The sequence below is a fragment of the Lissotriton helveticus genome, chromosome 3_1, assembly GCF_964261635.1.
Source record: "Lissotriton helveticus chromosome 3_1, aLisHel1.1, whole genome shotgun sequence".
NCBI lineage: Eukaryota > Metazoa > Chordata > Amphibia > Caudata > Salamandridae > Lissotriton > Lissotriton helveticus.
The window spans coordinates 857,818,451-857,845,889 of record NC_136061.1 but is presented as its reverse complement, the minus strand read 5'-3'; the positions used below and the strand labels follow the sequence as shown (position 1 = coordinate 857,845,889).

At 44.2% G+C, this 27,439-nt stretch overlaps 1 protein-coding gene across 2 annotated transcripts in view; it reads left to right on the top strand.

The window, feature by feature from the left end:
- The window catches only part of OSCP1 (organic solute carrier partner 1), a 105,958-nt gene that overhangs the window by 41,222 nt on the left and 37,297 nt on the right, over positions 1-27,439 (top strand). For both annotated transcript variants that reach the window (XM_078681205.1, XM_078681204.1), the window contains exons 5-8: positions 7,374-7,477; positions 11,723-11,851; positions 22,341-22,410; positions 26,779-26,918. In XM_078681205.1, coding sequence (XP_078537331.1) covers positions 7,374-7,477; positions 11,723-11,851; positions 22,341-22,410; positions 26,779-26,918 — 443 coding nt within the window. The remainder of the gene's footprint in view (positions 1-7,373; positions 7,478-11,722; positions 11,852-22,340; positions 22,411-26,778; positions 26,919-27,439) is intronic.

The window sequence follows — 27,439 nt, the reverse complement described above, 5'->3', positions numbered from 1 at the left end:
CGACCACCTTGCTAAATGTGTCTATCAGTCACACAATTTTCTTTCACTTTGATCTTTTTTACTTGATTGTTTTAGTTGTATCTATTTTTTCCACACCACTAATAGCTAACTTTCATATCCAGAGGCTGTAGTAAGTGTATGCAGGACTGTGGAAGACTATGGGCGTGTTTTGCAGTGCTTTAATGCTAGGCATGAACGTCTGAAAACCAATCCTTGTGTGTAAGATTTGCTACTGTAGTTTGAGAAATTTGATGGTCAGTTGGTCTCTCATGATTTCCTTAAGAGTGGGGAACGAAATTGCTCTCTCCACTTGAGGAATATGTACCTCGTCAAAAGTAGAAGATTTTTTTGGCTACACAACTTCTCGGAGACCAATCCCTCTGTTACTTAGAGGCAATCGTATCTACTAAAATCACATATGTCACCTTTATTTTCTGAGTACCTTCAGTTGTGCATTTTCTGCTATAATAACACCAGGAGTGATAGTGAAGACTTTTCCCTTAATACTTGCAAAACTGCCAGTCTTTCTGCAAAAAATCAGACCTCTGCTCTGCAATTATGCAAAAGAATATTCTTTTCTGTCTCTATTAGTACATCGAAAACATTATCAGTGTTTGTTCTCCCTCCAAATGTAAGAGACTGCTCAATTAAATTTTAGATGGCACAGGAGAGCCAGGTTATGGCTGCTGGACCTGAGAGGGGAGTGGGAAACACCGGGAAACCAAGTGAGCATGCCTTGGCGTTGCAAGTGATGTCTGCGAGCAAACCTTCAGTCTGCAAAGTGGAGCAACAAAAACTACCACCCCAGAAAATAATATCAGTTTCTACTGGAACAAAATGGGTGGCTATCACAGAGTGTGGTAAAACACTGGAACGTAAGCCTCTTTCAATCACAGGGAAAGGCATAGAAATGAACAACATTTGAATTAGTGTTCTTGTTGGAAAACAAAGATCCTCTATGTTCAACCTGAATGCAGTGAGGTTGATGTCGAACAAACACCAAATTCAATCCTAATATATATGTTTTTTCTGTGCAATATTTAGTTTCTTATGTCTTGGAAGATAGCAAGAATGGTAATCTGCGATGCTTTTCTTACTTTGACTAACAAACATGATATAGCCCTCACTTACCTATTACGTTCTGCAGTGGTGCTGGTCATACAGTTGACCTCGTCATTTCCATGGAAACCATCATATTATCTCTGCTTCTTTAGGCTGGCTGGATCATTTTCTATTTCCACTTATGTTTTTCCCGCAAGCATTATATAATGAACACACAGATGTTAACTTTAAACTTGACCATGACTGGAAAAAAATGACTCCTAAAAAATGTCAGATTATTTTGAACATGTGCAGACTTCTCTGCCTTCTTGTGAAAGCTAAAAATGAAGTTGTCAGTAAGATTGCATACAGTTTAAGAATACAAAATGCTGATCTGTATTGTCAAAAGACCAGCTTTGCTAGCTCTAATGTAGTGTATTTTTTCCTGTAAACAAGTGCAATATTTACAAAAGAAAGTACAAAGTGCTTTCTATTCTCAGTGATTACTTGTTATTATGGGGAAACAAACGTAAGACAGCTTTCCGTCACCCTTGCAGATTACTGTTAAGGGGAGATCATATCAAGTCTAGTCATTTAGTTCCATATAGTAGTAAGAGTTACCCACAGATACGATTCAAAACATCTGTTTATTTTAAAATGAGGTAAACCTTTAGGCACAGTTTTTGTAGCTTGATTTACTTTATTCAAAGAATTATATAGCGAAATAGAAATGGGTATATATTAACAATGGGTCTGTTTTTCACCAAGGGTTTTTCTAAGGTCATCACGAACAATGAAAGGAAACTTGAGTGCTTGTCTTTTGTGATGAAAATCATTCCCTTTGCTTCTAGGCAGGGGCTGCCCTTTTCTTTTCCTGATATATATATACTAAGGAAGGTTGATGACAGCCGGTTGCAGAGTATTCTCACTTCATTGTTCCCATGGGATATTGCTGCTGCTTGGAACCAGTATCATCACTACTTGCTGTGACAGCCTTTACCTTGCTTGAAGGCTCTGTCTGTGCTGTAGCCAGAAAGTAACATTTGATACGGAGCTTCCCACAACCGGCCCGGGACTTTAGACAGGGGATCAACATCCCCTGCCTGGAAAATTAGTATAAAGATGAGATCCAAACCATACCACGGTTCCAGTTCCAAATTCTTCTTGATCTAGGAAGGTATTGCTCTGCTGAGCACTCATAAACTTGCTGTAATCCAGGGCTGGTGTGTGGATGGGCACCAGTCTCCCAGGGGTGAGGGAACACTACCTAAAGGCTGCATAACCTGCTGATGAAACTGTGCCTATCCATAGCATCTAGAAATATACCTCCCTGTTCAGAGAGGAAAGGAGAGTGCCTGGCCCTGAAGGAGGAGAATCCCAGCCATGTTCCTGTTGTGTGGGATACAGACATCGGCTGCTCCTCCGCTATGGCAGAGGAGCGGCGCCCCACCAGCCAGTAGCCAAAATAATGAAAAATAAAAGGATAATAAACCCTCGTTTATTATAGTTTTATTTTTGCTTTCCTAGCCAAAACTTAGGTGTGGGGCTGGGGGGATAACAGACTGGTGGAGGAGTGGCTGCACTGCGCATCATGGTGCGCATGATGGTCTGGCGCATGATGGTCTGGCCAGCCGTCTCAGGCCGGCCAAACTGTCATGCGTGCTGAAACTCTCTCCAACCCGAGCTGCGTTGCCGGTTGGAGAGAGCAGGCATATGCTCCCTGTCTAACTGGGAGCGCAAATTATCTAAGTAGCTAGGGGTATGTCCAGACATAGGCCCCTTGCTCGCTGCGCCACTGGATTCAAGCTAGCCTGGCTGATGAGGGGTGTTGCACTTAAACTGGTTCCAGGATTCTTGTTTCTGGTACATGGAGGACCTGACTTGGCAGTTTGGGCTGGACTGTTCCCATGAGGAGCAGGGTCAAGACTGATTTACATACGGCTGGGTCCTAACTGGGGTGGCATAGTGAGCAAAAGAACAATGGATCTAACCCAGATCTCTTGACTGGGGGTGAATGTTTGATTCATTCAGCATTCCGTTCATCTTTTGTTGCTGCAGAACATCATAAACGTGGCCTGAATAAATATGACTGCATCACTCCTGCTTTGAGGGAACTCACTTGGTCCCCTAGATTGCCTCATACTGTCTTCAAAACCAGCTGCATCATTTACATGTCCACTTGACTGCAGATGATGTCCCCTGCCTCCTGATATTGCTTAGCTGCCTTTGACACAGTTGAATATGCCACCATCATATGCATCCTGGACTCTTAAATGGGATTCACCGGCAATGTCTTTCACTGGCGCCCCCTACTTTTCCAACAAACACCAGTTTGTTCACATAGCCAGCCCCAGGTCCTAAAAGATCTCCATCACCTACAGAGTCCCATAGGGTTCTATCCTGTGCACTGTCAACCTTAACCTGTATGTGGAGCCACTTTGCTCTCTGCTCACAGATAACTGCATCAAAGTTCACCAATATGCCCATGATACACAATTCTACTTGAAAGCCTTCTCCGCTTTACACATCCAATACTTCAAAACTGCCTGCACATCATTATCATCTAGACCTGGATATCCAACTCATGCATCAAGCTCAACCCAACCAAGAAGGAATTCATGTTATTTGTCAAGAACACCAAAGAAGAAACAATACAAACCTGGCTCAATGACTTGAACCTTGACAACTTCAAGTTCTAATATTTCATAGAATGCCACATCACTTGGATTCAGCCTGGATTTCAACCTCACCCTCAAAGAACACATTGCCAAATAAACAGAAACTGCCGGGTTCCAGTTCTCTGTTCTAAAGAAAGTCAAACCATTTCTTCCAGAATGGCACTACAGAACTAGTGTTCTGGCCCTCTTACTTTTTCATCTGAATAGTGGTAACATCAGGGCTTGAAGAAATATGCACCAAGGATCTGAAACAAAATCCTCATATCCATTAGCACCACCCCAGCACTACTCCAAAGAGGAAAGAGTTCACGGCTCACATCTTTAAAGAACACTACAAAACAATGCATTAATCATTCACTACCCAGCTACCATTACTATCACTCATGGAATTTATGCTCGTCTTTGAACCTGTACAGTGCTCCACTGCCTTTTTTTCTAGATTTGCGCTATAGAAATACTACATACATACATACACATATATAGTAGTTACCACTAGCACCCATACCTGTCGGGCTTACTATCTCACAATCTCTTGTGGATTATAGCAAGCTTGCAGCCAGGGCACCAATAGATTGAAGGCAAGGTAGTGGAAAAAACAAAGTTCAAGACAGCATATTTCACAGTTTATGCACCCGGGACCTGGAACATCATGCCTGCATCCATCCACACCAGACAAACCCTGCTCCATTTTAATAAAGGGAAGAGAGCAGAAAAAGGGAGAGTGAAGCAACAAGAGAAATATAATTCGCAAAAAGCTCAAGTAGGAAACACCAGTCTTTCCTCTAGAGGAGTATGCAGAAATAAATAAAGTTCCTCCTTCTCTACAGTGCACACCACAGCAGTCTCTGCTCAGTTCCCTGGGACAGTCATCATGCAGACGGACCCACATTTTCCAGGATGGCTTTAGCAGAGTCCACCTGTAATAATGGATTTCGTTCCCCGATATTCTGACTTCAATCTCTCTGGATAGCCCAAAGATGTATAATCCATATGTTCATCAACTGCTGAATGATTGTCATTAGTGCTTTCTTCCTGACCAGCGTTTGTTAACACAATTCCAGATATATCAACAACTTTGCATCTCCACATTTCAGTACTTTCTTTTGAACTCAGAATTTGATCCAGTATCTGACTGCCATCACAGTGGCACCAAAACTTGTCTTGGGCTGACTGAAATTGGGGAAAAGCCTGAAAGCTTATCTCACAATTCTCATCCTGTTGCATACCCAATAGCTTAGGGAGAATCCTCATGCTCTGCCTTACAAGATCCTCTCTGGGCACCTCCACTGGAACCCAAAATATTGTGATGTGAGAGCTGCTTTGCAAGTTTCCTAAAATCTAAATCCTCTACTCCAAATCCCTAGGCCTCCAACAGCACCTGAAATCGAGACTTAATGTCTTTCAACTTTGCAGCCATTCCTTTTCTATGGCCCTTGAATACTTGCACCCTCTCTTTGGTTTCTTCCACTCTCTTTTTCGCAGCCAGAACCTTGCAAGTCGGATATCCAAATTATTTTGCACTTTGTTTAGCGCCATCTAGACACTTTCCATTTCACACTTCATGTCAATGTGAATGGTTTATTGGAGTATCAAGCCACCAGCCCCTTCTTAAGCCACCACCTCACATTTGGGGATCCGGTTCACGTGGAAGCAACACAAGTGGCTTCTCAAAAGTCAGTGCACATGTGCAACTGCATGCCTTCCTGGGTGAACCAGGTTTAGCCATCTAACAGTCTAACCTGCCACAACCCCTTTCTGCTTGAGTGTCCACGGTGAACACTGAGTATTCCTGTATTATGTGCTGAGTTCTCAAGGAAACGGGAGCTCAAACCGGGATCAATGTTTAGTTTGTAACAATGTAAGTGCTACAAGGTATTTCTAAGGAGACCACTGTCATTTGCACGATTAACAGTGCTTGCCAGAGCTACCAAATTCTAACCCTCACACAGTACAAGTATAACATTTGGAACTATTATAGGTCACTTCAATTTGCAAGAATGGCCTGAACCCACTGGTTTTATTAATTCTTTGAAGTATATTTCAAACTTTGTTGAGATCTGCTCAAACATAGACAGCCAGTGCCTCCATATGGTAGTCTGTCATAAATAGGCTGAACTAAGTGCCGGTGCCTAACACTGGCAAACTCCGGCAAAAATTAAAAGCCCAAGGGTCCACACTGAACACAGCCTTCAATAAGGTCAGTTCATGTAAGAAAGTGAGCAAAATTAAGGAATCACAGGGATAGTGAATAGAACAGAAGAAGGGGGTTATATTGAGTATTGGGGGCTCTTGGGTTCTGGCAACTGAACACTGGAAGCGAATTCAGTTGGGAAGCAGGATCTCATGGGCCTAAAGCTCCGATGGGCTTCAACTGACCATTGTTTTGATCATTTAACTTGTGAACTATGTTCATTCATGTAGTTCAACTCTGCTTTCTTCGAAAGCAGCATTTTTGTTTATCATCAACATTAATGAAAGCATCTGAGAGCTTCCTATGTTGAGCCTGGGTCCATTACATGCAGTTTATAATGTAAATAAGAAAGTCAATCATATTAACTCTTGGTTTCTACTACTTCCATTTTAATTTAATTATACTGTTGAGTTTTCAGTTATCCATCCTTGCTTCATCCTCAGTTTTTACTTGGCATGGATTGAATGGATCTGGTTCCCACTTTGTTTGGATTACCTGGAGTTATCATTTAGCTGATCATCTACAGGGGAGATCTGTGATTAATTAGTGTTTGCTGTGGGGTGAATCTGACTCCAGTTCTCGAAGAGCTTACGGCTCATTGAGCCTTTATGTTGGTAACTCCTACTACTTTACATAAACGAGTTCTGTGCAGGATGTTTACAGGATGCCAACAACCTCTCTAAATCTTTACATTTCATTATACCAGTGACTGAATTCAGAAATATCATGGTTTAGTTCAATACAATCTAGATTGGAGGGATATTTTCTGAACAATCCTTGCTTACACCTCTAAATTTATAATGACAAAATGGTAATGTATTGAAACGGTTTGTATTTTAGGGAACAAAGTTTTGCTAGGGACCGGTTTCTCAGCTGACAATAGAATGTATCTGATAAATGCACTTTTATTTTCACCTCCTTCTTTTACCCTCCCTTCATATGGTACCCTTGGATTGTTCCTTACCCTTTTGTTTCAGGAAAATCTGAGAGGAACTAGGTGCAAGATGTGCATGTGGCATAGGTTATGCCCAGAGAATCTTCATGTCTGGTGATGCCGGTCAGAACTTATTGCACTGCTGAGGCCCACTTGGTTCCCTTCCTTGCATGTGAATGGTTGTCAAGTCCAGTCCGGCCCACAGGAATATTTCCAAAGTTGAAGCATTGCTATCAGTACTAGAGTATCTGATTAGAAGTATTTCTACAGTCAGCTATTCACACAGCATGCTATTTTGTTAGGGCATTGATTCTCTGAGAGTGCAGCAGTCTGCAAAATGAGGCATCAAGCAATATTTTAGAATTTCAACAAGGCAACTAGACATTTGGGGGATACTTTGTCTGTGGATGAGGCAGTGCTCTTTTTTGAAAGCTCAAAATGCCCATAGTGACAGCAGAAATTAATGAGCAGTAGATGTCTTTCTATATAACATGAAGGTCCAGCTGACTGATGTTGTGTTTCATCCTAGGTGTCCATCTTCCTTAAGGACAAGGTGCAGAACTCCAATGGTCGTTTTGTGTTGCCGACATCTGGCCCTGTCCCTTGGGGAACTGAAGTGCCTGGGCTGATCAGGTATGTTTTTTACAAAGGCTCAGGAGAAGGTTAAAAATGAATCCTGGTGAATAAGACTGGAATCCTGTGATTCCCTGGTTGTAGTTTGGCAAATAGTTGCAGACCGTTTTAGTTCTGGATTTCAGAAAGTAAATTCAGATTTTATTAGCATAGTTACTATGGTAAAACACTGTTTTCTAATTTATCGCTGGGTGCATGTTTACAGAGACACTGTATGTGAGGAAACTGATCCAGACATTGCTTTTGAGATTTTTTTTATGTGATTTGGGATAATATTAATTTGGTGGTATTTCTATCTGGTTTGGAGTAATTTCAATGAATTGATTCATACTAAATGTATGATTATGGCCCTGTTATGTTATTTCTGGTGATTTAATTAGAATGAAAGCTCGTGTGATGTTATCTTGCTCAAAGTATGCATTGTCACTGCCTGTAATATTATTAAGCTTGAAGGTTTTGTGCTGTCATTGTCGTGATATCTACAGAAGCTATCAAAGGACGTGATCTCATTTGCGCAGCCTCTTTGATTTTGGTTAAATATTACTAGTACAGATCAGAGTATTTGCTAAAAGGGAGTCGTTTTTCCAAGACCCTGTAAGTGTTGTGGAGAAGCATTTATTTCATATGTGCTATGTATGCACTTCGAGCACATTTCCTTCTTGATTACGAGAAGAGGTCAGGTATGCAACCTAGTATTCCCCAGCCCCGTATTTTGCAGAAAGGGTAAAAGAAGGGTTTGCAAACCAAGGATGCTGATTCCAAACAAGATTGTAACCGTAACCCCTGACTGTTCAGTAAACTCCAGTTATATTATTTTTGTGAATTTTATCTTCGATGAATATGTTGGACATGTGGTGCTCCAGGATCTTTGCCAGACAACCTGTAGTGTAGTTCCTATATTCCCAATAGGCTTTGCGCATTGAAATAATATATCCTATAGATAAGACTTAGGACTGAGGTCGACTAGATCTCTATCGAATATATTAAACTTAATAGTGAGTGCCAGCTAGCTCAGAGGTCACTAGAAACGTTCTCAAATTCAGAAGAAGGGATTAGTTTCTGACAACCGCATAAACATAACAAATTTGTTTCCCAAGAATAAGAAATATATCTCTAGAGTCGCGGAAACAATAGATAAGTATTTCACTCAGTCAATCGTGCATGCTTTGTTTCAACAGAGTTTGTAGAGAAATAGAGAGACGGGCATTTTCAATAAAAAGGGTTTATTGAACAATCTTCTTTCTCATACAATAGAAGTTAACTGCTACAATCGTAATGCAGACTGTAAAGTATAATGCGTACAGCGAGAACAATCTTATAAAGTAATACTGTAAGAGCATTGTATGGTTCCTAAACCATATATAAATACATACATAAATAACAATGACTAAAAATACTCAACTGGTGCTTCTAAAATACACCTACCCCAATGTACCTAACCTAATTCTAGTACGCGGGAAGAAGTAAGTATTGTGTTGTATAGGTTTTAGTTTTCTTTGCCAAGAATCTATCCAAGATTTCTCTATGTTCTAATCAGCTCCATACCTTAGTTTAGAATGAAGGAGGTCTGGTATCTCAGTCTCGGGACTCGATTTCCCAACACTCCGCAAGGGGAGCTTGGAAACACTGGAGCTGGATTCTCGGTGAGAGAAAGGCAGCCTCTCGATCAGTGCGTCAGCTGGAGGGTCGGCTTCCTTCAGCACTTGCTGTAGCGAGCTGCATCGGGTAAGTAGATAGTCGAACTGCTCCGAACCACTGTGTCTTGCTAGAGCAAGTGAAGGTATATTTATACCTTGAAGGTGTCTAGGAATGCCATAGTTTGACATAAAGTCGGGCATAATAACATCAGGAAAGAACCCCTAGGGAATAGTCGTTCTTTGCAAAGTACATGAGTCCTTGGACAAATCAATATTCAAGCAAGAGAAGGTCCCTGACTGCTTAAGCTGATTTTCCAAGAAATCATTGTGACGTTTGGTACGGGTGGAAGTAGCCATGCCTGTATGTGGTCTGCATGGGTTATGTCTAAATAAGGGCTTGATGTCTATGCCTATATTAGGGCAATGTGAATTGTACCTATATAAGAGCGTGAATCGGGAAAATTCACTCGGAGCCTAAAACGCCACACAACAAACCCTAGGGTTAAGTTTTAGTGGCAACTGGATGCAGGAATACAGGTTTGAGACTGGCATTATTCACTGGGTAATCTTCGTTACTTCCTTGTCACAGGGCTACTACTTTTCCCCTTCCACTCCCATTGCTGCCTGTTTTCCAACTAAAACCCAACAGGACAGGACCGTCTTTGAATCTGTCAGAGAATTTGTAGAGTAATTTTCTCAGATATGATTGTTCTTGTCAGATGGTGTTCTCATCTGGACTATTAAAAAGGGTGAGTTCTAACATTTGGCTGTGCCACCTGATTACGATCCCTATACTGGCCTTATCGAACAGAGCTTTCTGTTAGTTTTGTTGAAAAACGAGACAATTTTACGATGCAACTCCAAACTCTTCTCTATTTTGCTGCTCATTTAAAAAGTTACATTCAGCCAGGTATTTTAACCATCCATAGTGGCAAAACATGTGTTTTATCATTGAAGCTGGTGGGGGGAAGGGGTGGTTAGACGGTTTAATCAAGAAGGCACAGTTGAAAATCATCTTGAAAGTTGTCGTGGAGAACACAGTTGTGAGGAAATTGTTATGATGTAACTGCGCCCCAATGTAGTGGACTACAAGCCAAGAGTTTATTATTATTGTTCTTGGCACTGAACTTGCTAGGAGAAGGCGGATCGCCTTGGAATTGGATTCAGGAAATTACCCTCGACATATTAATATGAGAACTAACAAACCAGTAGGACTCTGCTTCCAGGCCATGGCACGTTTCCTTCATGGCGCAGCTATGAGAAGGTAAATCCACATCTCTTCATTCACTGTTCCCCATCTGCTTAGGGATCAGAAGCTGAGTTTATTTATCCCCTTCATACGATTTTGTGTTATTTGTTTGAATATAGCGTTAACACAAGATTGCTGTCAAGCATTTCTTGCTGAGATGCTTTTCTAAAAAATAAATGCAACTTAAAGCCCCATTATTGTTTACGATCTACTGTTTGTCCTCCTGACAGTATTTGCAGCCCTTGTACAATAGGAGTTGGTGCAAATGTTCGTGAAGGCTCAATTCTCCATTAATTGTCAAGGGATAACTTCTTTGTATCTGTATGCAGAGATAAGAGAAAGCTTTGCCACAAGGTTCGTACTGTGAAATTTATGTTGATAGCGGGCAGTAATTTGTATAGATGTGCAGACTTATCAAAATTTACATCTAACTTCATGGATGTTAGGAACAAACTTGACAATCAGCACAAGTTCTCATGTGCACAAATTGGAAGTGGACAGGTGGAGTTGCAAAATCGTAATTTGCTATATTTTTTGTTCAATTGCAAAAATTTGTATTTAGTGACCAATTACAACTTATTTCAAACTCTTGCAAATTGTTTTGTTTTGTAAAGCAAGCATGTAAACGAATTCATTAAATTCACCTAAAATAACTCTTAAACATGTTTTAACGGTTAGAATTGTTTAAGTAACTCTGCTTGTTAAAAAGATTTGCTTAACAAAAGGAAAACATATTCTACTTTTGAAAGATTTAGTTGCAAATTCCAGGTAGGAGAAAGATGTTGAAAGCATAGCCATGCAGGAACATTTGAGTATGGTGAGTGAGGGGCGGGGATAGGCTTCAATCGTGTCATTATGCCGTACATCATCTTGCGTGAGTTGGTCAAAAGAAGGGTTGGCATGCACATCAGACTCAACATGTCATATATAGAGTCTGATGTGTATTTTGTTGGGGGGAGGTAGATACTCTTTTCCATGCACTTGTATTCTGTTTTGCCTTCTCACCCTGACCTCCCCTTGGCTTATTTCAACAGAAGCGCAATACCGTTTTTTCTCCACAGAGCTTCCTTTTTAAGTGCACAAATTAATTTCCAAAAGCATTGTTTGATCGGTCATGTTTGTGCACAATGTTTTTGGAAATCAATGTTATATTCAATGTGTTTGCTTCATTTATATTAGACCAATTCCATGTACTTCTCTTGGAAAGTCTATGCTAGCTGCCGTGGACATCAGTAATTCAGGTTGAATTTTATGGCTTGCAGGCTTTTGTGTGTATTTTCTATTGGCACAAACCGAAAAAATCAAAGTTGGTTACAGTGGTAGGCTGTTGTCATCTATGTTTATTTTTTATTTCTACAGGATGTTTAATTTTAGCGGTGAAGAAGTGAAGCGAGTTGAATTCTTGAATGGTGGAAGCTATTCTAGTCCTTTGAGAGAGGGCTCATATGATCTTTATGGAGACAGAGTCCACAAACTGGGAACAAACATGTGAGTCAACAGTCGATCTTTCAGAGAAATATGCTGTTTTCTTTGTTTTTCTGGGTAATGAAGTTTACTAACCAAGACTTCTGCTAAAATAAAGTCAATTCTCCAGATCTCTTTGGCACCCAAGCAGTTGGGTGAAGGATTGAATGACAACGTCCCTAAGACTATTAAGTACAAGGCATAATAGCTTGGTTTACTTTGAGTTTTTTTCAATCCACCATTCCTTTAACTAGCCCTTAATGCTGTCTCTGACCAATATGCGACGTTCTCACGTGCAAGTGTGAGATCTATTGTTGGGACTTAAAGCCGAGCAGCACCACTGAGTGCTAGGAGATGTCACTTTTGTATCTAATGAATATGTGTGGTGTAGCCGTTAAAAGGCAACTTGACAAAATGTGATATTTTCTTAACTGTCAAACATAAAAGCGGGCAAAGACACATCCTAAGCAACCTTTCTGTTGAAAGTGTGATCTGAGTGAATTTTAATCTGATGAATAATTTACCTGACAGATTAGATAGCAGTTTAAAGAAAGAGTTAAAAAGGGTAGGAGTATTTACAAAAGCATTACAAATATCCCGAAAGGAATACTAAATTCAAATAATGTACTTAAAATAGATTAAAAAAATAATAGAAAGTAAACTATAACAAAATGTTTCTTTGACATTATTCAAGGTTTTGCATTAACTAACATTGAATACATCAATAAAAAGCAAACAAAATCGAAACATCTACCTTTAAACTACACATTTGTAAAACACTTTATAAATATATGAAGAGGGATATAAAGAGTGTGGCATACACAGGACATCCACTATAAACCTGGAGATGTCCTGCTCTGCAGTTCTTTTGAGTCACAGCTCCCCATATTTAGGGGTTTGGAGCGTCTCCTGGCTTCACCATCAGAAACCGTTAACCCGTTGATCATCCACTATAGATAGGGTGTTTGAGTTTAAAGCATTGGTTGCATGTCTTATGTAAGCCAGGCCTTCCATCACCCTATTTTTTCTACTTGCAAGTTCCATGGAATTAATAGAGGTAGCAAACAGGAAAAAAGACTCCCAAGTGTTGAGAAAACTTCTGATACATCGGGGTCATTTCTTTCTAGATTGTGAGGAACAAAAGGTGATTTAGGGATTCATTTTAAAAATAAATTAAGATTGCTGGTTGGCTGCCATTACATTTTCCCCCAAGGTCCTGCTGCAGAAAAGATACCGTCTAAGTCAGCAGGGATCTCAGGTAGGGTAGATGGTTGGCTGCCGAACCATCAGAGGCAGGGCCTTCCCACCGACTATATATTAGAATATGTAATCTAATATAATAATGTAAAGGCACACTTATATAGCGCTACTATCACTCCAGGGAGCATCTTGGCACTAAAACGGAAACCAAAGATGGAAAAAAGAATGGTTTACTGCTCATAACAAAAGGAGGTAAGTTATTCAGATCAGAGTTTTGCACAGGGTAACTGGTGCGCTATAAATCCAAGTTTTGAGGGCTCAGAAGCAATCTGGCAGAGCTGAGGTGGAAGTTGATTCCATGCCTTTGAACCCATTACTGCCAGTGATTTTCCGCCCTTTGACACTAATCTGAAAGTTGGAATAGTCAACAGATTAGCGTTGGATGATCTTAAGCTGCGGGCGGGAACGTAGCGCTTAAAGCTAGTTTGAATATATTGTGGGCCACGTGAGTGAAAGGCCCTAAAGGTAATAATAAGGACCTTAAACGGAACACTTTTGTGAACTGTGAATAATCAATCAATCAGTGCATTTATATAGCGCGCTACTCACCCGGGGGGTCTCAAGGCGCTTGGGGGGGGGGGGTCCGCTACTGCTCGAACAGCCAGGTCTTGAGCTGCTTCCTGAAGGCGAGGTGGTCCTGGGTCAGGCGGAGGTGGGTCGGGAGGGAGTTCCAAGTCTTGGCGGCCAGGTAGGAGAAGGACCTTCCTCCTGCGGTGGCTCTTCGGATGCGGGGGACGGCGGCGAGGGCATGGCTGGTCGATCAGAGCTGGCGTGTGGGGGTGTAGAAGTTGAGGCGGCTGTTGAGGTATCTTGGGCCTTGGTTGTGTAGGGCTTTGTGTGCGTGGGTGAGGAGACGGAAGGTGATTCTCTTGTTGACCGGGAGCCAGTGCAGGTCTCTCAGGTGTACGGAGATGTGGCTGTGTCGGGGGATGTCGAGGATGAGTCTTGCTGAGGCGTTCTGGATCCGTTGGAGTCTTTTCTGGAGCTTGGCGGCGGTTCCGGCGTAGAGGGCGTTGCCGTAGTCTAGTCGGCTGGTGACGAGGGCCTGGGTGACCGTCTTCCTGGTCTCGGTGGGGATCCACCGGAAGATCTTACGTAGCATGCGCAGGATGTTGAAGCACGACGCGGAGACGGCGTTGACTTGTCTGGTCATGGAGAGGGAGGAGTCCAGGACGAAGCCCAGGTTGCGTGCGTGGTCTGTTGGTTTGGGTGCGCTGCCCAGGGCGGGGGGCCACCAGGAGTCGTCCGAGGCGGAGGGTGATGATCCCGGGATGAGGACTTCCGTCTTGTCTGAGTTCAGTTTCAGGCGGCTGTTCATCATCCACTCGGCTACGTCTTTCATCCCTTCGTGTAGGTTGGCTCTGGCAGTGGCGGGGTCGTTGGTGAGGGAGAGGATCAGCTGGGTGTTGTCTGCGTAGGAGATGATGTTGAGGTTGTGTTGGCGTGCGATGGCCGCAAGGGGGCTCATGTGGACATTGAAGAGGGTGGGGCTGAGCGAGGAGCCTTGAGGGACGCCGCAGATGACTTCGGTGGCTTCTGATCTGAACGGGGGGAGGCTGACTCTCTGTGTCCTTCCGGCGAGGAAGGAGATGATCCATTCTAGTGCCTTCTCCTGGATTCCGATGTTGCTGAGGCGCTGCACTAGGGTGCGGTGGCAGACAGTGTTGAATGCCGCGGAGAGGTCCAGGAGGATGAGGGCTGCTGTTTCTCCGTTGTCGAGCAGGGCTCGGATGTCATCGGTGGCTGCGATGAGGGCGGTCTCGGTGCTGTGGTTGGCCTGGAAGCTAGACTGCGAGAGGTCGAGGGATCCGTTCGTCTCGAGGAAGGCTGCCAGCTGCTTGTTGACGGTCTTCTCGATGACTTTGGCCGGAAACGGGAGGAGCGAGATGGGGCGGTAATTTTTGAGTTCGGTGGGGTCCGCTGAAGGTTTCTTCAGTAGGGCGCTGAGTTTGGCGTGCTTCCAGCTCTCCGGGAAGGTAGCGGTGTCGAAGGAGGTGTTGATGATGTCCCGCAGGTGGGGTGCGATGACGGCGTCGGCCTTGTTGAAGACGTGGTGGGGGCAGGGGTCGGTAGGGGATCCGGAGTGGATGGAGTTCATCGTGCGGATGGTGTCTTCGGTGCAGATCGGGGTCCAGGCCCGGAGGGCGGTGGTGTGGGGCGTTGGTGCGTTCGTGGGGTGCGTCGGTTGTGTGCTGAAGCTGTTGTGAATGTCCGCAATCTTGTTGTGGAAGTAGGAGGCGAGGGAGTTGCAGAGGTCTTGTGAAGGGGTGAGGTCGTTGGTTCCGGCGTTGGGGTTGGAGAGCTCTTTGACGATGTTGAAGAGTTCCTTGCTGTTGTGTGCGTTGTTGTCCAGTCGTTCCTTAAATGCAGTTTTCTTGGTGGTGTGGATCAGTTGGTGGTGTTTTCGGGTGGCGAGCTTCAGGGTGGTCATGTTGTCTGGTGTTGGGTCTCTGCGCCAGGCTTTCTCGAGGGCTCTGCAGTTCTTCTTGGAGATCTTGAGTTCGTCGGTGAACCATGGGGCTTTCTTGCTGCCGGGTCTGCTAGGCGGGGTCCTTAGCGGGGCGAGGTCGTCTGCGCAATTGCTGATCCACTTCGTGAGGTTGTTGGCGGCCTGGCTGGCGTTCGCTGAGCTGGCGGGGGGGTCCTGGCTCAGGGATGCGGCGAGCTGGTCGGGCGTGATCTTGTTCCAGTTTCTGTGCGCAACCTGTTGTTGATGGTGGTGGATCGTGTTCTTTCTGAAGCTGAAGTGGATGCAGCTGTGGTCCGTCCAGTGGAGTCCGGTGGCGTGGCTGAAGGCGATGTTCTTGCTGGATGAGAAGACTGGGTCGAGCGTGTGTCCGGCGTAGTGCGTGGGGGTGGTCACCAGCTGCTTGAGACCGAGGTTGGCGAAGTTGTCCAGCAGGGTGGTGGTGTTGCGGTTGTTGTTGTTCTCCAGGTGGAAGTTGAGGTCCCCGAGGAGGATGTAGTCGGTGGGGGGGAGGGCGTGCGGGCTGATGAAGTCTGCGATGTCTTCGCTGAATTGTGTGCGTGATCCCGGGGGTCTGTAGATGAGGGTGCCTCTGAGGGTGGTCTTGGGATCGGTGTGGATCTGGAAGTGCAGGTGTTCGGCGGCTCTGAGGATGTCGTCGGAGTTGGTTGTGATGCGGATGGTGTTCTTGTGGACGATGGCGATGCCTCCTCCATCCGGGATGGCGATGGCGATGTCGGGCGCCGAGTAGGCGTTCATCCAGGTCTCCGTGAGGAAGGCGACGTCTGGTGATGTTGTGTCGAGCAGGTTCCAGAGTTGGACGGCGTGTTTGTGGACGGAGCGGGTGTTGATCAGGATGCACTTCAGGTGGTTGGAGCTGGTGTAGTGCAGGTCCGGATGCAGGTGTACTTGCAGGAGTGGCAGCCGAAGGGTCCGTGGGTGCGTCTCGGGGTGGCACGGTAGCATCCCGGGATCCGGCCGGTGTTGAGTGCGCTGAGTTCGGTGGCGTCGTAGGTCCGGTGGGCGGGCTTGTGTCTGCGGAGGCCAGGGGTCCTGGCGCTGGGCGCGGGCCAGGCGCGAACGGGCGCAGACGGGCTTACCTTTGGCGCGCCCGCTGCACGTTTGCCACTCTGCCATATGAGGAGCGTAGGGGGGCGGAGCGAGGGAGGAGCAGCTGGGAGGCGGGAGCGGGGCGGCGAATGGGAAGGGAGAGAGAGGGAAGGGGGGCGGGGCCGCAGGGGGGCAGCGGCGGGGAGCGGGCGGGAAACGCGACCGGGGTTGGAGGGGGAACAAACGAGGGGGAACAACGAAAATCATAGGGCACAACAAGCGGACAGCAGAAAAGGTACAAAAAGGTACAAAACAAAGTTACTTAGAACAGGGGGCAACGCAGGGAGAAAACGATGGAAAAAACAATACAATACAACGGGGAGCAACGCTCACACAAGCGACGTAGAATACAGCCGTGCAGCAGAGGAACTACCGCTCCAGCAGACCAGGGGCACAGCTGTGGGCTGCGGCGGCACTCGGTAGGATTGGAACCTGGGCTCACTCGCAGAGAGTGTGCGCGTTGTGTGGGGTGACCAGCCCGAAGGGCCTACTTGGTCCCAAATGACCTCATAGGTCCCCGGAAGCTTGTTTCCTTTCCAGTGAAGAATTGGCTTGGTAGTTTGGTCTGCCCTGTTCCCATGATGCACTGGGCCAGGGACAGACTAATTTGCATATAGCCAGGTTCTGAACTGGGATGGTGCAGTGAGCTAAAAAACGGTGATGGATCAAGCCCTGATCTGTTGACTGGGTAGGAGTGTTCTGATTAACTCAGATATTCTGTCCATCACCACCCCCTTTTTGTAAATATTTTGGCCACCATGAGTGTGGAAGGGTATGCTCAGACATGAGTCCCTTGCTCATTGCACCATCAGGATTCAAGCAAGCCGGGCCGAAGACGGCTGTAATGCCAGAAACCGGTCCCCGGAAGCTTGTTTCCTTTCCAGTGAAGAATTGGCTTGGTAGTTTGGTCTGCCCTGTTCCCATGATGCACTGGGCCAGGGACAGACTAATTTGCATATAGCCAGGTTCTGAACTGGGATGGTGCAGTGAGCTAAAAAACGGTGATGGATCAAGCCCTGATCTGTTGACTGGGTAGGAGTGTTCTGATTAACTCAGATATTCTGTCCATCACCACCCCCTTTTTGTAAATATTTTGGCCACCATGAGTGTGGAAGGGTATGCTCAGACATGAGTCCCTTGCTCATTGCACCATCAGGATTCAAGCAAGCCGGGCCGAAGACGGCTGTAATGCCAGAAACCGGTCCCCGGAAGCTTGTTTCCTTTCCAGTGAAGAATTGGCTTGGTAGTTTGGTCTGCCCTGTTCCCATGATGCACTGGGCCAGGGACAGACTAATTTGCATATAGCCAGGTTCTGAACTAGGATTGTGCAGTGAGCTAAAAAACGGTGATGGATCAAGCCCTGATCTGTTGACTGGGTAGGAGTGTTCTGATTAACTCAGATATTCTGTCCATCACCACCCCCTTTTTGTAAATACAGCCGTGCAGCAGAGGAACTACCGCTCCAGCAGACCAGGGGCACAGCTGTGGGCTGCGGCGCCACTCGGTAGGATTGGAACCTGGGCTCACTCGCAGAGAGTGTGCGCGTTGTGTGGGGTGACCAGCCCAGAGGGCCTACTTGGTCCCAAATGACCTCATAGGTCTAAATAAGCAATGTAGAATAACAAAAATTAGAAATTGTGCTGCACTAGCTATTATATTTGTGTTAGAGACTTAGAGGCTCATTTCGAGTCTTCACTTCCTTGGCAAAGGACTGCCTGTACTATTGTGAGATCCCCTCCTGCCTGAAAGCATGGATGGACTTGATAGACAACCTTTTTATTTTTTGCAAACAAACTCCTAAAGCAAGAATTTCTTTCTGATAAATAAGAAAATACAATGACTGTAAAATGCAAGGGCAAAACTCCTTGCGCATCATGGCCAATGTTTGATTTCCTTGCCTAGGACCGCCATACCCAATATGGCGGTGCTATACAGGAAAAACTAGTAATGGCTGCCACACCCTAAATAAAGGGAGACAAACATCCCTATGACATGGCGGTCCTGTGGCAGGTTGGCTGCCATTCAAGGGTTTCATCTCACAGAGCCTGGTTAGCTCCGCTGGTGGAATGCTTGTGTTCCCCTGCCCTCCAAATGGGGTGGGTAAAAGTGAGTTTGCTAGCATAGATGACCACCTAAACAGAAAATGGTGCAAACACCTAGACCAGTTCCTAAAACATTGTTAACTATGACTGTTAGATACTTTTTAATATTTAAAGACCTCTAAATATTAAAAGGAATTGCTAGAAAGAGTCATTATAACTGGGAGTTAGCATTGTTATGCTAGGCCAAGACTGATATATAAGTTCTACATTGTTTTAGATCAATAAAACTATTAGTAGAGAGATGGCAGTCTGTCAATATATTCTATTATTAATGTCCTGTGATGTTTGGGATTTTTTGCCACAGTTTCTCTCTAGGGGAAGAGGGAGCATGGAAACAGGAGGCAGTCATGCTCTGGGAAACTCCATCACTCTACTTTGGTGATGTGAGTAACTACTGAGTGGCAGAAACACCCTGCTTTCCTATTCTTGACGACAAAAAATGTATGGTGTTATGCAGATTAAGAGTAATGCTGTATTGTTTTCAGGACGTACAATGGTGGAACACAGCACTGGCAACAAAACATTTGTAAATTCTAGAATAAACCTCACACACTACAAATCTCATTTATATTTATGTTGCTCAGAATGGCATTCCCTTTTAGGGCATCCGTTAATAAATCAGATGAGATGTATCGTATTCTCAATTTCACCATGTGATGCGCTCTCTCTCCGTAGGCAAATCAAAAACCTCTTTACCATTTCAGCCAAAGAGTCTCTTCAAGGGGATCGCTCAAACTAAAAACCAAATCCATCCAGCCTTCCTTCTGGTTCTTTTTTTTCCATTTTTCTACAGTTGTTGTCGACTAGGTCAGACAATGGCAAAAAATGGACCTGGGCACAAACATAAAAGTGGCTCCCACTAGTGAACCAAATACCTAAAAAATTGACCCACATTTGCAAATTAGACAAACTTTGAACTTATAAAGGCACACTGTATTGATATTTTGCATGTTATCGGAGATTGCATAGATCTGTGCTTGCTGCAGAAAATGTTTGCGGTAATGTCAGGGAAACCAATATAAAAATTCAGCCCACACACTGATTTGTCAGACCAGTCCGTGGGGCACTGCCTGATTAATCTGCATGCTTGTCCGACCCTGGTTGCCAGGTAGGATAACCTTGCAAGATATGGACGTTCTGATCATCATGAGGCCTTTCATCCATTCAGCAGTGTCATCCAGGAGGGCCAACACTGCTGGATGAGATGAAGGGCAAGCATGGCAGAGTAGTCATGACAAAGGGAATCCCCCCTAAATCGCAAAGAATGTCCCTAGGGCAACATTTCTAGATTCTGCTCAGGTATAATTGTTTGTGTAAGCAATTAAGGTGATTACAATTAGTTGCTAAATAAGCCTTTCTTTGACCATCCTAGGCTGACTGCCTTCTCCCGTAGCTGGTTCCCAATCTGTAAAGTGTATGAAAAGCCTTGTGAATATCCTAAAAAAACGTTCTTTTAGCACTGCCATCCCGAACTCTCGATTTCCTACGCTGTAATTTCAACTATGGTAGGACAGTATTGGGACCTTTAAAACGTGTGGCATTACATCATGGACATTTAGCACCCATTTTGTGTGTGTGTGTGTGTGAGACGCACGCACACACGCACGCACGCACACACACACACGGTGCAAAACGACGGGTACAATATTCAAATGTCAAAGTGGCACCTCACAAGTCTGGGGCACAAGGAAATTGCACTGAGCCTTCCACTTTCATATTGGTTTATTGTCGGCAACGTGTTTCAACCTCAACAAGTCTTCGTCATGGCCTCATTTGCATATTGTGCCCCATCAAACATAGAAATGGCATACAAGGATTAAAAAACATAGAAAAACGACTGTCATGAGATTTTACGGCAATCAAAAGGGATGCATAAACCAGAATAATGAAATTCATAATTCTAGGTATGCCTAACTAATCCATGGGAATATATAAAAGGCATATTCAAATTGTTAGCTTAAAATGCACAGCTGGGGATGTGAATTTCTACATACAGGCAAAATGGAAAAGTTCACATGACATTCTCCAAAATTGTCATCATGGCTTCCTTACACAGAAAACTGTGGTACTGATCCCTACTGTCGCTACGAGAGAAACTACGAAGGGCGCAGATTATGGCCAAGTGGCCTCAATACATCAAATAAGGCAAATAATAATCCCGAACATGGTTAAAATGTCATCTATAAGCCTAGTACTCAAATCCTACCTCTGTGTGCTACCCTAGAAACGCATAAAGTAGAGCAACTTGCGAACTAGAGTTTATGGGGAGAAGCGGCACACTGCGTACCTTGTTGACAGCTCAAATTGTTGTCATGAGAATAGCTGCAGAGGAAGTGTTCCCAACGAAAGGCAAACTACGCTCTGAGGTGGCAGCTCTCCGCGTGCACCTGGCTCTTATAAGCGTCAGCCGGGATGCAGCTGCTTCTCTAAATGCCAGCAATAACCAATATCGTCTTCGGGTGGCATCTTGCAGGATAATCTGGAATGAAGGACCTCTCTATCTAATGGTTCGAGTGGTGGTGCTTCAATACTAAATGCTGTCAGGGATAAACACCTGGCAAGAGAAATGGGGTCCTAGACATATCTTCAAGAAAATGAGCAATGAGGGGACTTCAATTCGAACTACAACTCTTTGAAGAATTATCTAGGAATGTTTCTTGGTGGCCTTGGCATTTTCATAAGGGAACACATGTTCCAGACTGCGTGTCTCATCAGGTGTTTATATCTGGGTCATTATCGAAACGCCTTGACACTCTCTGTCCCCTTCTCAGTTCAAAGAATGATAAGGACAAATTACATACATGGTATTATTGTTTACAGCAGATATGATAGAATTTGGAGAGAGTGTAGTCTGAGATGGATTGGAGGGTTTGACCAGAATGGAGTCGGGCCTTAGGGACTTCACTCCCCCTTATCTCTACCCTCCCCTGAACTCGAAAATTACCCATAACTCCATTTACTCTACCCACCTCTCAATCAATCAATTAATCCGAGATTTGTTAAGCGCATTAATCACCCCAAAGGGCATCCAGGCGCTAATCAACTTTAAACCCTAAAATACACTCTAAACGCTCTTAATCTTCCTGCACCTTTAACCCCTTTTTAATGTCATTAAAAAATGATGTCATTTAAATAAAATACTATCCTTTGTGGTACTTAACTGCTTGTGTAAAGGTCCAGCATGTCAAGTGGTTTTTCCCAAAGTGTGCTTACCCTCCTTCTGACTCTTAGAGTGGTCTTGTTTACAGAATTAATCTGGTGCACATTACGCATAGTTTGTGATCACCTTTTTTCATGAGCTATTTTTCCATCAAGGGCTGCTTTTTCAAATGACATTCCTTTAAGAAAGTAGGAAACTGTGCCCATTACCATTTTTGATCCCCCCACCCCCCTCTCAGTCAGACTGAATCAGCCAGTATTTCTGTATTCCTTCCTTTGGGCCATTTTAACTTTGATTTATCAGTAGCGGTAACTCCTCATCCTGCAAGTTGTAGATATCCCATGCTTTAAAAACGTATATTGCACTATTCCTATGCATCCTCTGGCATCTGATTGACTTCTTTCTGTGCCACAGGTACAGCGTTAGCCGTGCAGTTGAGACGCATATGTCAGGGACGTCTAAGAGTTCAGCATCACATACCAAAGTAAGCATTATTTAAATAAACATTTATGTCACTGTATTTGCATGCTTTGATTACAAATAAGGGGGTGTTGCTGGGAGAAAGTCATTGGGGGAGGGCGAATTGTTAACATTCCAGTGTTCTCTTGTTCTGTGTAGTGACTGTAAGAATTTTCCTGGGGTGTGTCGATGCAGCACTAGCAGCCCTAGGTGAAGGACAAGACTTTTAAGTTTCCGATAAGGCATGTTGTGCTTCCCTCTTTACATTTTTCCCTGTGCACAATTGTCCTTATGGTTTATTTTTAATGGATGTTCATTGTTTTGGCAGCTGGGCTTGTGTGGTGTTGCTCAGTAAGGGAGGTTGTTAGTATTCGCAGCATGGTTACTCTTCATATTTGAAGGCTGATGAGCGAGTTTGTATCTCCTAAACTATTTTGGTATGCTTACGTGCATGTGTGCAAGAGCTAGAAGTTCTGGTTCTTTCTTTAGTGGAAGTGGTGGGTGATAGCTAGGCAAAAGAGAGCTATAATATAGGAAACTTTGCAAAGAAGGTCTTCACAGGAATGTTTATTTATTAATTTAGGGTTGTACATTCTGTGCTCAACTTAGTACTAATTGAAGGTTGCCACTCTCGCTTATTTTGATGCATAAAGAGAATAGTTGATTTGGTATGGAACAGAATAAGTTCTGCTGTCTCATTCCTCATATCCCAGAGGCATTTAACTGTATATAGTGACTAAGAACCTGGACATAGAACCTGGCAAACGCAACTTGCTGGTGATGTGGACTTTACCTAACTGTTGATGAAGATGTATTTTAGGACTGTATATTCTGCCTCTGTTGGACTTGTCCCTTTCTGCAGGGTAATTCCCAGACATTTTGCCTTCACCCTCCTGGTTTCTGAAACCTTTGGCTTTTAGGACTTTGCACATTGTACCACTGCTAACCAGTGCTAAAGTGAAAGTGCCTGTGCTTTCTCCTTTAAAACATGGTAGAATTGTCTCACACCCGATTGGCCTATTTAATTTGCTTCTAAGTCCTTTGTAAACTGATACTACATGTGCACAGGGCCTGAAAATTAAATGTAAAGAGTGGGCCTGCAGCACTGAATGTGCCACCCACTTAAGTAGCCCTTTAAACATTTCTCAGGCCTGCCATTGCAGCTTGTGTGTGCAGTATTAGTATTAAACTGCCATGTTGACCTGGCAAAATATTGAGTTACCTTATTAAATTTAATATGTGATTATTTCTAATTGGGAGCAAATAGACATTTCGAGCTTGATGTCTAACGAATTGGAATTAAAAGCACTTTTTAATGGTAAAGTCAAATTTGTAACCACAATTCTAAAAATGTCTCTTTTAGAAAGTTGACTTTTTTTGCCCTGACCATTTGGTACCTATAACCTGTTCCTGGATCACATGACTAAATGTAGCTGGCAGTTGGGCTTTGTTGGCAGGATGGGCCACTCTGAGTTAACGATGGGGGGAGCTGTCATTTACCACATTTGCACATCACAAAGGCTTTGCCTGAGCACTCTTTCATAGGGGGTTGACCCTGGTCTTTTGTAACCCCAGACAAGCTGGGGCCAGGACAGGGAGGAAGGTTGATGCCGGACATCTCAGGGGGATGAAAGCCTTTAGAAGCCTCTTCCACTTCAAAGTGGGCACCAGGTATAAATATTGGACCCTTAAAACCAACTCATCAGTACACTTAAGAACCTGTCGACTGCCAGGAAGAAGGACTTCCGTGCTGCTGAATGGTAAAGTTGGATTTTTAACCACAATTCTGAAAATGTCACTTTTAGAAAGTTTACATTTCTTTTGTCCTAACCATTTGGTACCTACAGCCTGCTCCTGGATCACTTGACTAGATGTTGCTGGCAGTTAGGCTTTGTATATTGCTCCCAGACAGTGAGGCAAAGGGAGGATAAGTGTTGGCAGGATTGGCCACTCTGAGTTAATAAGGGGGAGGAGCTGTCATTTTACACATTTACGCATCACAAAGGCTTTGCTTCAGCATTCTTTTGTGGTCTTTTGTGACCCCAGACAAGCTGGGGCCAGGACAGGGAAGAAGGTTGATGCCTGACATCTCAGGGGGATGAAAACCTCTAGAAGCCTCCTCCACTTCAAAGTGGCTCAAGGTGTAAATATTGGACCCTTAGACCAAACTCTGCAGTACACTGAAGAACCTGCCAGGAAGGACTACTGTGCTGCTGAAAGGACTGCCACTCTGCTGAACTGCTGCTTTGAGTGTCTGCTGCCCTGCTGTGCTGACCTACTACCCTCTTGCCTGGGTGAGAAGGACTAGACCTGCATCTCTAAACACAGAACCCCAGAGTGACCCAAAGGCCTAGTTGGCTGGACTTCTGACCAGAAGCCTCAATGATATACCAGGCTTCTAACAACCTTGAACCTGCACCTGGACTCTACCATCTGTGAGTCCAACCCACCCAAGTGGTACCACCCTACTCCTAGACCCTAGAAAGTAAGCCTCAAGGTGCCCTGCCTGCCGATATGTGGACCCAGCAGAACAAATGCATCTCCTATGTGTGCAGTGTATCTCTCCCAAACCAGCGAATCACCTATGGTGCTCAACACATCGCCTTCCGAACTAATGCATCGCCTTTGCTGTTAGGACTTCCCCGAAGCAAGGACTTCGCATCGCCCATCACAGCCCATCAAGCCAACGCATTTCCACGCAAGGAAATCTCCTTGCATTTCCCACTCTCCATCGCGGTTAGCGTGAGCTTGTGACTTTGTCCTGGTCCTGCGCAACCAGGTAACCACAGTTGGCACTTTATGCTTTCTATTTTCACTGATATCATTAAACTTGCATATCTCCAGTTCTACTGATTGGATTTTCGTCATTTTGGTGTGAAATAATTTGTTACATGTTGCTCTATTTTTATTAATTAGATTGGCATTTGTCTTATGTTGTGTTTCTACTTTATTGCTGTCTGAAAAGCTGCATAAATATTTTACACATTGCCTCCAAGTTAAGCTAGACCACTCAGTGCTAACCTTCAAAGAGAGTTAAGCACAGTTTAATTTAGGGTTGCTTGTGACTTCACCCTGGCAATGATTGTAGTTGCTGCTTGAGTAGGGTTTCACCCCCCTTAAACAGTAACCAAATTTCCAACACCATGTCTCATCTGTCTTTGCTCTGGGTGCCACTATTTTGGCCCCTTACTTTTGTGCACAAAGAAAGCTAAAAATGATGCTATCTACCAGGCTTTCTTCTCCTCTGGGGAGGCACTTATCCATTTTAGAACATTGTTGTTATCTAAGACTTGTACAGATATTTGAGCTGGTAGATGTAATAGAGAGGACTTGAAAAAGAGAACAAGAACAAGGGGCATTGGGTAAAAATTAAAAAATCCAAGAAGGAGTGCCTTTAAGTTGTCTGGGCTGTGACTTTCCAGACTATTACAATTCTCCTTTGCCTGTTCTGATTTAGAATAGGTGAATATAGAATGTTGTAAAGAGAACAGGCATTTCTTCTTTCGGCATTGCAAGCCCTGTGCACTCAACTGCTCATGTAAGGTTTGTACAGATGCACAACTTTGTAATTTATTACTCTGAAATGCAAATACCCACTAAGGCATATATATTGCAGTGCCTTTCCCAATGGATGGCAGACCCCGGCTGTCACCAGGAGTCCTGCTTCAACACCACGTGGCTTTTTGGAACCAGTACATTAGCTCTAGCAGCAGTGGGTGCTGATTTAGTATGTTTTTTTTTTTTTTTTGCAGAGTTTTATATAGCGCGAACTAGAACCGAACCGAATCAGTTATCAGAGCGCTTTACATAGCACCAGTTACGTTACATGAGGACACACTTTCATTTTAGGCACGGGGAGATTAAGTGATTTGCCCAGAATCACAGGGGTTTTTGGCGTCGTTACTGAGACTCGAACCAAGTTCCCCAGGTCCGAGGTCGAGCGCCTTAGCCGTTAGGCCAACCCCTCTCTGGATGGTGGCCAGACGCTAAATGCAAGTAGAGAAATTGCACTCATGCCCACTCCCTAATCTTGCCATCTGCCCCCAACAGCAAGCTTCAACTGGGAATTGCTTTTAAAAATGCATGTTTTTTTGTGTATTGCTTCAGGAGGTGTAAAGTAGGAAATAAAAGGTGGCTATGGGAACATTTTGCAGTCAAGCTGGGCTTAATTGGGATACGTCGCATTCCCTTTTCAGCCTCGGAAAAATAGGATTGTATTAGGTTGACGGTCAGATTAGGCATCTATTGGACATATCTTGGCTAAAAAGGTGGCTCTTTGATACCATGTGTTTTAGCTGATGACGAATCTGTTACTTGTAGTAATTATAAGTGCTGTATTCTGGTCACTTAGCCACCCTTCAATGACCATTACTGAATTATTATCTTCTTGTAGGAGAATGCTGCTCCCAACCCTCTGGCCAAAGAAGAGCTTAACCTCTTAGCAAGGCTAATGGGAGGGCTTGAGATGAAGAAACCAAGTGCCGGTGACCCAGGATTCCGTTTGAACTTGTTCACATCCGATGAGGAGGAAGAGTAAGTCAACATTTGATTGCGTTGGAGTCTTGAAAAAGTATTTTTTGAAAAGCAAAGGGTGAATCTGTACATGATTCAGAAATCAATTACTAAAACAGCTGTGTTGACCCTGAGAGCTTGTCCATTGCCATTCAGTAGTGCTCTAGGTTTTCTTGGCAGGAGATACTGGATCACAGCATAATATATGTGATCATTGAGTTGCAGGCTGCTATAATGTGATCAACCAATTCAGGACTGGTGCAAAGGTTTTTGCCACTAAAGGCAGTGGCAATCTGCAGCCCAGTCTCTTGGAACCTCTGTGCCTGCGATACCATACACAGCTGCTTAGTGTTGCTTTATTGTAGCACCGGCTATGCAGTCTGTGGCTTCCCATTAGGCAAACCAGATTTTACTTCATCAGTATGATAAAGCTAAGGATAACCTGGGTCCTTGTGGCATCCTCACTGTGGGCAGATACGGATCACGATTAGAATAAACAACTATTACCTTGTACTTGTTTCTCAAGTACTCTTTTCCCAATT